Consider the following 13,039-nt stretch of genomic DNA (forward strand, 5'->3'; position numbering starts at 1 on the left):
AAGAAAACCTGATGGAGTCTGCAAAAGACCTGAGACTGGGACGGAGATTTGTCTTCCAACAAGACAATGATCCAAAACATAAAGCAAAATCTACACTGGAATGGTTCACAAATAAACATATCCAGGTGTTAGAATGGCCAAGTCAAAGTCCAGACCTGAATCCAATCGAGAATCTGTGGAAAGAACTGAAAACTGCTGTTCACAAACGCTCTCCATCCAACCTCACTGAGCTCGAGCTGTGTTGCAAGGAGGAATGGGCAAAAATTTCAGTCTCTCGATGTGCAAAACTGAGAGACGTACCCCAAGTGACTTACAGCTGTAATCGCAGCAAAAGGTGGCGCTACAAAGTATTAACGTAAGGGGGCTGAATAATTTTGCACGCCCAATTTTTCAGTTTTTTATTTGTTTAAAAGTTTGAAATATCCAATAAATTTCGTTCCACTTCATGATTGTGTCCCACTTGTTGTTGGTTCTTCACAAAAAATTACAGTTTTATATCTTTATGTTTGAAGCCTGCAATGTGGCAAAAGGTCGAAAAGTTCAAGGGGGCCGAATACTTTCGCAAGCCACTGTATATATGTCAGGTACCTTTTAAGACTTTTAAGTCCCCAGATCTCTTTTCAAGGAACTAAAAGGTTCCTTCAGCCCACTGCTGTGTGCGTTTCCACCATGGTCTAAAGACCTGCGAAGATTAAGCAAATTAACCAGCTGATATAGGCTGTAGCCATACAAAGCGATCATTATTTGTAACCACTATCCATGAGCAAGAGATGTGACTGGAATATAATGAAAAACTATAGGCTATGCTTGACCATTAAAGCAGCTTTTTTGTGTGGGAGCTATAATGAAGAGACACACAATAAAGTTTGTTACACATTTAATAACAAACTGGATAAACCCATCAAGTTCTTCAAATAACTCCAGTACAGAGAGAAAGCAACACAAAAATGAAATCGGGACAGTTTGGAAGGTTATTAAAAAAGCTGACAAAAGCTGTAGATCAGCTGCAGCACTCACGTCTGTGTTGCCTGAGTAACGGGATGTTTAACGAGCTTTATTTTACCTGCCGTAATCAGCTGTTTCGGAGAGGAGACCGACTTAGGCTCCATGCAGAAACTTCCTGGCTGACGAAAACTTTAAACAACAACTTCGGACCCAGTATTTAGTGTAACTCCATCAGCTGTTCACTGTAAACACACCGCTGCAGCTCGCTGCTATTTCCCAGCTATAAATTTAATGCCGACAGACGATTTCAGGCGGACATCGGCAAGACGTGTGGATCACAAACTGGATAAAACCCATCAAGTTCTTCAAATAACTCCAGCACATAGAAAGCAACACAAAAATAAAATTGCGACAGTTTGGAAGGTTATTAAAACCAGCGACAAGAGCTGCAGATCAGCTGTAGGACCGTGTCGCCTTAGCGTCGGAGGAACGTGATGTTTAACGAGCTTAATTACCTGCTGTAATCAGCTGTTCCACTTGTTTCGGAGAGGAGGACACCGACTTCGTCTCTGTGTAAAAACCTCCTGACTGAAACTTAAAACAACAACTCCGGACCCAGTATTTAGCGTAAACACACCGCTGCACGCTGGCTGCTATTTCCAATATATTTAATGCCAACATATGATCTCAGGCAGACATCGGCGAGACCTGTGTGCTATTTGACTGTTGATTGTGATTTATTTCACTGCAAGGCAAGCCCCGCCCCCCAAAGTACTGGTAATTTCAGAAAGTACTACCTCCTGAGCAGTGACTTTTTGGGGGGTAAAATGAAGACCCCAGAACTATATTTAGACCCTGGTCCCTCCGGTGGAAAAACAGTGACTTCCTCCAAAGGTTCCTAGTTCCGGGGGAATAGTTCTTTTGGTCGAAAAGCAGCTTTTGGGAGTCATTGGAAATCAACCAATTCTGTCATTTAGGTATGAGGGAGTGTCACCATACTGTGTCAAAATGTTTGAAGACACCGCAACTAAAAAAGCAATACAACTAATAGCCACTAAGTTATTGTCTGGGAAAATGTAAAGCTGTTACTTCACGTTTATGTTTGTTTTGGTCTCTCCCTGACATGAGTTGAATCAAGCAATCAACACCTTGACTTCTCTGCTAGCCTCTGCAACCTATGGTTACCCATAACACCCTTCTCTGACGAGGAGACATTTACAAATATCATTGGAAAAGCATAATTCCAGCTTCATGCAACACAACAAAACTTTGTTCTTTCTTCGTTTTACATCCCTAAAATCTTTGAAATAACAGAAATTTATAATATACAGTGTAATTCCTCTTAAGCCAATTAAACTGAAGTGTTTATGATATGTTCCAGCTCACCATGCATTGGAAAATAGGCCGTACATGACCCCGGCCCTTTTGTCCTGCGCTGTAAGCACCACCGCCTGCTTCATGTTGTTGTACTGCTGCTGAGTGTTTCCTGCACCGCACATCACCCGGGCCTTCATGAAGGTGGTCCATGAGTTCTCCAGCAAGGCTTTGATGCCCCCTTCATCCACCTGGAAATAACATAAACAGTATGTGACAACAAAGTCATAATACGGCAGCCAAGATGCCAAATTGATTTAGAATTTTACTTTTTGTTTCCAGACAGAATGTGACACTGCCCCCTGAAAAAGAACACCAGGACTCCCTTTACCTCCCTTATAGCAATACTCATTTTGGGTGGGGAAAGATTCTGCTTGGTCAAACTCTGAGCATTCAGTACATAGATTTGTCCAAGATGTGTGTAGCCTAGCTTAGCATAAAGACTGTAGGCAGATGGAGACAGCTATTCCTCCACAAATACCTGAGCTAGACAGGCTAACCATTGTACAAAACATTATTAACATACATTTTCTGCTCTTATCATTTATCTTTGGATTTTTGTGTCTGAGATTTATTTTCAAGGGTTATGAATCTCACATGGCGTCAGGTGTATTGCCATTGACATCTGATTGTTCAGCTCCAACAAAACGTAGCAAAATGTTTATTTAAACGGGAACAATGGTGCATTGAGTAGTGCAGTGTTAAACAAGCATAGCAACTACGGCAGCTGAGATGGCCATTGTCTGCATTCTTTTATAAGAATGCCTGATTAAATCGATTTAAATATGTGTTTAATACTATAAAATACACTACATGTTACACTTACTGCCCTTGCCATCCAGAATAGCAGAGAACATCCCATCAAGTGACAGGGTATGTGGAAATGTCGGGGCAGGGTTTATAGGCCTATGTATGTTGCTGCTGATTGGGTAACACATCTGAAAGTCGGCACACCTCAAAGCCGGCGTTCAACAGTGCACACTGGCTTGCAATTGGATGTGTCCCTGCTTTAACATCACTGATTGAAAGGCAAATTTACTACAACTCTGCATGTATTTCATGCATGTATTTTTAGAAAATAAACTCCAAATGACAGTAGTAGTACTATATCACCTTGGATTAAGTTGCATCTTCACTCAGCACATTTGGGATTTGTTTCAACTTTGAAGCATTCAGTCCTTTAGTTCATTTTATCAGCAATTCACTTAAAACCAGTGGTTTCCTTTCAAAACAACATTTGTACAGAATCTTCAGGGCCTCTTAAGCTTATTCCAATGACACAATCTGAGAAGTGCAAAGCACTCTTACGATAAATGCAATGTGATTAGACTTGCAAGACTAGAAAAATGTTGGGAAATACCACTTTAAACTCATGCAAAGACCTGGATTTATCCACAATTCCCTAAACACAGGCATAAAAGTGGGATTTTTACTGTGCAGATTCAGCCAGCATTAAGAGGCTTGCAAGAGCAGAACAATGTTGGGAAACATCACTTTAAACTCATGCAAAGACCTGGATTTACCCGCATTTTCCCAAACGCAGGCATAAAAGTGGGATATTTACCGTGCAGATTCGGCCAATGCGGGCCCTGTAAGGTTCCTCGTCCACTCTGGCTGTCTTGTTGAGCTCACTGAAGAAGAAATAGATCTCCTCCTTGAACTTTTGTGAAGACGGGATGATTGCTGCACCGGCAAATTGTGGATCTGGTGATGAGATGTGAGAATTGGGTGTAAATATAGTTCTTGATTGGCATTGTACCACTAAATAATGTGACCTAAACCATACACTGACAGTGAATACACCTACATGTTATTTTCCCGATGGGAATGATTGTGGGTGATTTAGAGAGAGTACCACCCACCATCTCCATATGTATTAGTCTAAACCTGTAAGGTTTCTGCTTTACTCCCCTCCTCCTACTCACTCAGCAGCCAAATGTTCTCCGTCTTCAGGAGTTTCTGGGAGCCAAACGTACGCCGGATCGAGCCGGAGTGACCTGCCACTGACGACATAGCAGAATACAGACTCCCATCTGAGACAGAAAGGGAAAAAGACAGAGAGAAGAGAGGGTGAACAGTGGGAAAAAAAATAGAAGGGACAAGGTTCAGAGAGAGAGGAAGATAGATTGGAGCGACACAGAAGGGGATTGACTGAAGTTGGAGGAGAGGAAGATACAGACAGAGAACATTAAACACAGAAAGGGATAGTGAAGGCAGAAAAAAGGATGCCCAGGAGACCTAAGACCGAATAAAAAACAGGGGAGGAGAGAAGGAAGAGGAAAGCAACAGCAAAGAAGACATCAAGGCAGAATGGCTGACTGCATCGATGAGCAGCCACAAATCACCATATTCGTATAATCCCACTTAGAACTCTGTCTCCATAGCAATGCAGAGGGGAAGCATTTGAAATCGTGGCAGTAGCATCTTAATAAGACAAATCGTTATTAGAATGCTGCTCAACTAAGCAAAGGGCCCGCTCGTTGCTTTAACAATTGATCCCCATCTGGAAGAGCATCCTGCAGCGCAAACTAACCTCTCACTAATTTCTGAGTGTCCTTACCATGCATCTGCATTAAATGGTTTAACAGACAATTTGTCTGTCCCTCATCATGCGCTGTGACTACTGAAAGGTCAGTTTAATTCGAAAAATCTCTTAATGTTAATGTTACCCTGCACTTCTCAATAGTTCTGCAATTAGGAGTGTCACTCCCAGCGAATATGTGCAAGGCACTAAAGTCCTATGTGGTGAAAATGATGTATTACACCCCTAACTGGGTCATTTGTCCTGTATAGAGGGTTTGTTTTATAGTTATCTTTATGTGATAGAACCTTTCTCACGAGAAACAAACCATCTGTGCTGCTTTGAATAAGAACATCTGTGATGTAGGAAGAAAAACAATGAAAAATATTGCCACTAGCAATGTCAATGATTGGTACACCAGACTGCACCAGAGAGTCAGTGGTCTGTGAATATTGAAATGTGGCCAGGTATTGCGTTTCCTGAAATATACTAGATACTGTATTTATGTACCTTGACACTGGGGAAGGAATGGAAGTAGACAAAACATGCAGGACATATACATACATATGCCTGGTCCCCTTTAAGATAATTTATCAGCCTGATCAAAACCACTTCTTCTTTGGATTTTATTATTTTTAATTCCAAAAAATTGTTTAATTCCCAAAAATTGCCTGGTTAGTTACCACTGAACAAGAAACCCTACCATCTTTTCTCTTTCCAGGAGTGTGTAAAAACTTCTGCCTGAATTCTTTTTGAATCTGTTTGTGCAGTCAGTTGTACAACAGCTCTATTTTAGAAATGTGTCCATGATTTTTTTCCATGTGAATGCACAACGACAGATGGCTGACTTTTATGTGTTTGGCACTCAGGGTGGTGTGATCCCTTGGTTGATGTTACACTCAACAAATTACATATATATGATCTGCTTAAAGACAGAGGCGTGAAACCATTACAACTCTCTGACCATCCATGGGTCATATTGGCCCTGTGTTACTGGCTCTTCCTAAGTTTTCTTTCTCCTGATAGCTCTATGGTTATGTTTTATTGTTCTTTTGGGGGATGGGTGGGTAGTAGTAGGAACAAGACGGGGGGTTTTCCATCTCCATACCAACGGTCTAAGGATAAAGTGCGTTTTATACAGTACAGATTGTAAAGCCCTTTGAAACAAATGTATGATTTGGGGCTAATTTAACTCCATACAAGGAGTGTTTAATTGGTTATGAAACAGTCTCAATAATACTGATCCTCTATATGACCTAAACGAGACCATCAGCATCAAGACTGACTATTTCTGTATTCTAAAGGCCTGTCACCAGGTCGGATTCCCCTTGAAAGCAGACAAGACAATTTAAGGTATGCAGACTGGACAAGCCTATGTTTACATTTTCCAAGACAAGTTAATATGTAAAAGGAAGCAGGAGACGCTTGAATTTTATTTTTGATTTTGTGTCTATGGCTGGTACTGGGGCAGGATCAGCAAAGAGAACAGATAGAGAGAAATGCAGGATTTGAAATGAGTTCTTTGTGGCTCCTTGTAGTTGTTTTAAATAAAAAAGATGTCACTTGACTTTGCAGTAACACTTTAAACTTTTAAAACTTCTCCAGCTCTATTTGCAGCTCTAACATTGATAGATAAAGACTTTGATTCAAATATGTAGTGAATTGCCTTCACCCTATAACCTTTACTTTAATGATGCTCATTTTTATTGTCAAATTGATTCAAAAGCTACTCAACTTAGATAGATGAAGTATAGTTAAAATTAACAAAAGAGAAGTGTTATGTAAAAAATAAAAACACAAATACAAGCTTGCCCAACATTTACTGTAAACACAGGTATTGACCAATTAGAATGGAGCATTACAGGCAACATATTAGATCTTATTTAAGGTACAGTACATATGTTTCAGTACTACATGATCTATTAAAATCTACAAACACATCTATCTTGTAGATGATTGGCTCTTTAAAATATTATAAGGTACTTTAGATAAAAGCATCTACTCATTTGCATATTATGAATACAGAGTGATAATAAGAGACAGATTGCTCCTGGGAGCCTGGGACTCACAAGTGTCGCTCTGCTGCTCCCAACTCAAATGAGCAAAGTTAATATAGAGTTGGCTTTGTTCCAATGTAAGATATTTGAAAAAGTTAGATCATTTGGAGAAAAAGGTGATGCTTAAGAAATGGAGCTCAGTTAAACTTTGATCAGAAAAAAAATACTAATAAATTTGGAGAAATGGAGGCCCACACATATTATTTAGCACAAGAGGTGACAGAGTGTGTCGGCCACCTTAGCTTCTCCTGCGCGCTTGGAAAGGGAGAGGTGAGAGGTGACTGATGGTGCATTCATGTGGTGTTGGAATAATCAGAATATATTTTTCCTCCCTAAATCTTTATTGCAAAAAGAGAAATAAAGTGTACATCAGACATAAAGAAGTATACAGAAGCTCTGACTTAAGAGCACAACACACACTGAAGTCCGAAGAACGACTTTATAATAGGACCATCCGAGAGCACGTGAATGCATTGTGAGTTGCTGGTTGCAATTTGCAACCCTCACCACTAGATGCCACTAAAACTTGAACCTTTAAGTAATGATTACTATACGTCCTTCTATTTGGGTCTGGTTGTACCAGCAATTTATAATGGCAAAATCAACAATTCATTTGAGTGGTTTAGGGTTAGGGGTACGGTTAGGGTTAGGTTGGAATAATCATGATAAGTGGCTTTCCTTGTGGGAATAGAGTTTAACTTTGCTAAACTTTGATATGCAAATCGCTAACATCCAAAATAAAAATGAGAAGCTTCCAAGCTATTGTTTTGTCTAATTCCATTATACATACTTTAAAGGTAAAATTCAAATTGTACTGTATTGCTTTTGCGGCCAGCTCTGATCCAAAAATCCACCAAACAACACGAGAAAATACATTGTTAGTAATTGCCTTCCAAAGAGACCTGATCTGACCAATTTTCTGCCATAAAGCCGAACCAAACTATTTTTTTTCCAGAAAGGCTTCCTTGTGTCCGTCCCTACCTTTGTTGTGACTGATCTGACTCCCCTATAGCACATTGTTTGTTGTTATCTTCACTGCTATACCAAATTGATTCACATGTCTGTTTTCTAAACTGACACTGATATGATTAAGGTTTGATTAGGTCTAGGTAAATAAACTACGTAGTTAGGGTTAGGAGAGATCAAGGTTGGGATTTAAACCAAGGGGGTTCAATATATACAGTTAAGGTTAGGGAAATATTGCAGTTTAGATTAATATAACCACTTTCTTAAAATTAGAGAGCAGTTGGGCTATATAACAACACCAAACTACTTTGGGTTTTGCTCCTGGCATCGTAATTCACAAGTCTTGTTCAGTAAAAAACCCCCACTGATGCTGATTTTTGTTTTTGGTTGGTGAAGTAGCAAATCAAATCTGTTCAGGCTAGCTTGATGGCTAGCTTCCAACATTGGGGTGCTAGAACTGCAGGAACTTGTAAGATACTTTCGAATTAATTTGCTAATGTGACCAGAATCCTATCACTTCTAAAATTAAGAGGGAACGCCCATCTGTTTCATAATCTAATAAAATTAGCTTAAACTACTGCTCCTGTTATCTGCCACCAGACGATGAGAATGGGGTTCATCGAATCACTGGCAACAAAAAACTACTTTGTCAAAAACTCTCATCACATTGTCGTAGTTTGCTGATACTACATCTTGAAATCTGTAATGTTTTTGTAAGGATTTATTCGTTTTTCTTTCAGTGAATCATAAACTCCTATAAACAGTAATTTGTAATTTGTAATTTATTTTTTGTTTTACCTGTGGGCAAGCTGATGGACCTCTGGGAAGGGTATGGTGGGGAGATGTCAGAGGCCGACGCTATCTGCCCATTGCCCTGGACGTCAGTCAGCACGGTGTCATTTACCTACCGGGAGAGGGAAGAGGTGTTTGATCCTAGAGGAAGTCCAGCATTTTAAACTCAGAGTTATTGTTTTTTCACCACATAGGGTTTTGGAAATTTCAACTTATCCATAGGGACACATATTCATAACTTTGTGAAAAATCCTCTATGGCAATACATAACTCCCAGCTTTCATATGACCAGCTCAATAAATAAGAGAGGAAATAAATAAATATTAATTACAATGTTGGGACTGTTTAGACTTAAGGACCAGCTGCTAAGAATATAGTATAATAATGATATAACAGCATTTCAATGAATTGTATGATGAAACTCTCACCAGCATCCAGCACCTGGGGCTTCCAGCATTTGTCCCACATACTATGATTGTGTCGTTTACTTTCTGAATGACGGTGATGAAATTATCACACTCCAGCTGTGAAAGAAAGAGACAGTAACAGAGAGGGACAAAGGCAGAAAATGAGGAAGAAGCAAGTGGGAGGGGGAAAAAAATACACACAGACTGGTAAAGGGATTTAAGATGCAGATTAAAGATGCAGAGAGACAGAGAGGCAAAAGAGCAAAAAACTGTGTAGAGAGAAGTGATTGGAGAGGAAGAAACTGCACAAAGGGAGAGAGAACACAAGAGAGAGACCAAGGGATTGAGAAAAACAAATAGAGGAAGAGAGGAAGGTGGAATTGAGGGATAGAGAAACAAAGCCAAGAGTACAACACCTAACAGATTACGAGAAGGAAAGCGGATTGCTCAGAGAGATAGAGAGAGTTAAATAAAACTGGAGGCGATCCATGCTTTGGCGTTACATTTTTGGCAGACAGCACACAGGAGGCTTAGCCCTGCAGTACAGCACTGCAATACTCCATATGCATCACTTATTCATTAAGTACATAAAATGGGCTACTATCTCTAGGACATTACTGGATGGAGGATAAACATTATTACTGAGTACAACCTTAAGGGGTAAATGTTCAGTCAAGTTTGTTGTAGTGTGTCTTCAACAAAAGAAAAATGTTATTTAGAACAAAAATGAATCACAAATTCTGATGGAAACAAGGTTAGTACAAAACTGGAGATGGCATAAGTACATCACAAAGTCCAAAAAAACAGGGCCAGAGCTTGTGTAAGTGTGTGTAGGTGGATGTGTAGGTGGATGTGTAGGTGGATGTGTAGGTGGGTGGGTGGGCTGGGTCAATTTGTCTGTTAGTGTAGGCAAGTTTGTATGTTTTTACTATGTGTAATACGTTCTTAAGAGAAATAGTTCTCTAGAACTATGGAGTTCGGGCTTGTTTGCGGAGTGATTTTACAAGATCAACACTAAAATCTACCCTCAACCTCAACCTCAATCTTCAGTGGCTTCATTTTCTTGATCCAGCTAAAGCTGGTCTCTTTCATTCTTCAAATGTTATGTTGTTTTACTGCACTGCTTGGCAAGAAGCTCGCAACACTGCTAACAATGCCCAGTGGAAAACCAGTCTAGTATCCCTAGAAATTACATCCATATTTAATGATTTTATGTCCAAAGCCAAGTTTCAGTGCCAATACGGGAAGTAGTAGTGAGGCGCTAAGTAAAGGCATTGAGGTCTTGTGGTGTGTAGGAGACCAGAGTTCACATCTCATCACTGAGCTCCAATTAAGGTTAGCCTTTTCATTAACTGTAACCTCAATATTTCTAAAACCTTAAACAAGTGTTTTAGTTCATCCTCCAGTATTTATGTTCTTGTCTGGAAATAGGTTACAGTTATTGTTTTAAAAGCATACTCAGATTGGATTTAATAATTCACATATGAAGTTGAGAGATGTGTGTGTGTGTGTGAGAGAGAGAGAGAGATACACAGGGCTGATTGTTCTTATGTTGTGTATATATGATGCTTTGGCAATGTTGTTATTACATTCATGCCAATAAAGCTAATTTGAATTTAATTGAATTGAGAGAGAGAGAGAGAGAGAGAGAGAGAAACAGAGTGATAGAGACATTTTGAAAATCAGTCCAGTTTTTTGGGGGTCAAGTGGCTTAAATACTTTTGTTAGACTGAACCTAGACTAACCTTCACCCTAACCCTTTTAGCAAACGTCTCCATAGCTAATCTCAACCTGAAAGCCGACTGGTGAGAGTTGATGACTGGGTCATTTAGGATGAGACGTTGTAGTAAGATTTAAGATTAGCTTTAATTAAGGTTTGCACTTTGTTCTTGTTATGTTCAACCTGGATCGTATTTGCCCTTGGTGTATTTATTGGTTTGTGCGCTCAGGACAAACAGAAGCCGAGGTGGACAGGAAGTTCAAAAACACTGTGGACTGGGAGATGGTTGGTAATAGTCTTTCTATCAAATTGGGTGTGCTACCAACCACATAGCTTCATGTCACTCCAGGGCTTTGTGTTCCACAAACCTTGTATCTGTCCATCACGGAAGAATGTTGCCTCCTGTCCTTCATTTCCCTTCTCAGTACAACTGGCTTTATTGGGGGGGATTTACTGCATCACTCAGGACGTTCTCATTTTCCGTCACATGCCACTGCTAGACTCTCTGGAAGCTTTAGCGCTGCAGGAAATGCAGTGCTCCCTTTTGGGTGTATACTCACTACTGTGAGATATGGAGGGCAATATTGAAATGGTAGAAATCTAAGCCAATTGAATTACGGAAGTGCTCTTGTCCCGATGACAACATACTCATGGTTGCAACAATACAGTGGACTCCAATTGACACGCTGCCCTTACAGAGAACACATTTTTTGGTGTGTTAAAATAGGAATCACACATCTTTGTTAAACCTGACAGCAGTTTATTGGCCTTGCCATCATTGCTGGACTGAAGTCTGAAGGGCTTCAAGCATCTGTATGCAGCCTATGATACAGTTACAGTAAATGTGATTTGAAAAGAATTGGCAGCTTTCAAAACAAAAATGTTAATTTAAGAAATAGATCAACTACATAGATTAAATTGATCATCACTTTCAAGCAAGATGTTAGTTATTTTATGTTGTCAGCACTCTGACAAGCAATCATCTACTGATTATGTATGTATGGAAAAAATCATGTGATCTGCAATATCAACTAATAATAATAATAATAATTATTATTATTATTTGTGTTTATTATTTTGTAAGTGTGTGTAGGTGGATGTGTAGGTGGGTGGGTGGGCTGGGTCAATTTGTCTGTTAGTGTAGGCAAATTTGTATGTTTTTACTATGTGTAATATGTTCTTGAGAGAAATAATTCTTTAGAACTATAGAGTTCGGGTTTGTTTGCGGAGTGATTTAACAAGATCCACACTAAAATCTACCCTCAACCTCAACCTCAATCTTCAGTGGCTTCATTTTCTTGATGGATAATTATAATACCTCTCCAGGAACCATCATCTTATCGTGGTGGAGAGGAGGCTGTGTTGTCTGGAGCCCGGTGCTCCTGGTAGGGTCTCCCAAGGCAAAGTGGTTCCAGGTGAGAGGCCAGACTGAGAATAGTTCACAAAGACCCCTGATGACAAAACGAGGAAGAGGAGGAGAGACCCTGCCCAGAGGAAGCCCGGGGCCCCCGTCTGGAGCCAGGCCCAGAGGGAGGGCTTGTCGGCGAACGCCTGGTGGCCAGGTTTGCCACGGAGCCCGGCCGGGCATAGCCCGAAGAAGCAACGTGGCACCCCCCTCTCTATCCTTTGGACCCACCATCCATCAGAAGATTCGCAGAAGGTGTTTGTTGTTAGACTTCTGTGCTAGTCATGGATTGTCTATAACGAACACCATGTTCGAGCATAAGGATGCTCATAAGTGTATGTGGTACCAGAGCACCCTAGGCCAAAGATCGATTTTGTAATCATTTCATCTGATTTGAGGCCGCATGTTTCGGACACTCGGGTGAAGAGAGGGGCGGAGCTGTCAAATGATCACCATCTGGTGGTGAGTTGGGTCAGAGGATGGGGGAAGACTCTGGACAGACCTGGTAAGCCCAAACGGGTAGGGCGGGTGAACTGGGAACATCTGGAGGAGGCCCCTGTCCGTGAGATCTTCAACTCAAACCTCCGGCGGAGCTTTTCTGGCATCCCTGTGGAGGTTGGGGACATTGAACATGAGTGGGCAATGTTCAAAGCCTCTATTGCTGAAGCCGCAGCGGAAGGCTTTGGTCTCAAGGTCTTAGGTGCATCAAGGGGCGGTAACCCTCAAACACCGTGGTGGACACCGGTGATCAGGGAATCCGTCCGACTGAAGAACGAGGCCTTCCGGGATCTGTTGTCTCGTAGGACTCCGGCGGAGGTTGGAAGGTACCAACAGGCCCGAAGGGCTGCAGCC

At 40.8% G+C, this 13,039-nt stretch overlaps 1 protein-coding gene across 1 annotated transcript in view; it reads right to left on the reverse strand.

Moving 5' to 3' along the window:
* si:ch211-113g11.6 (uncharacterized protein LOC559008 homolog) overlaps positions 1 to 12,370 on the reverse strand; it is a 36,212-nt gene extending 23,842 nt beyond the window's left edge. The window contains exons 1-6 of the mRNA XM_046044445.1: positions 12,101 to 12,370; positions 9,084 to 9,179; positions 8,662 to 8,767; positions 4,245 to 4,352; positions 3,884 to 4,023; positions 2,332 to 2,510 (exon numbers count right to left, since the gene is read on the reverse strand). Coding sequence (XP_045900401.1) covers positions 2,332 to 2,510; positions 3,884 to 4,023; positions 4,245 to 4,352; positions 8,662 to 8,767; positions 9,084 to 9,179; positions 12,101 to 12,370 — 899 coding nt within the window. The remainder of the gene's footprint in view (positions 1 to 2,331; positions 2,511 to 3,883; positions 4,024 to 4,244; positions 4,353 to 8,661; positions 8,768 to 9,083; positions 9,180 to 12,100) is intronic.
* Between the last annotated feature and the right edge of the window lie 669 nt (positions 12,371 to 13,039).

This window comes from Micropterus dolomieu, linkage group LG03, assembly GCF_021292245.1.
Source record: "Micropterus dolomieu isolate WLL.071019.BEF.003 ecotype Adirondacks linkage group LG03, ASM2129224v1, whole genome shotgun sequence".
Classification (NCBI taxonomy): Eukaryota; Metazoa; Chordata; class Actinopteri; order Centrarchiformes; family Centrarchidae; genus Micropterus; species Micropterus dolomieu.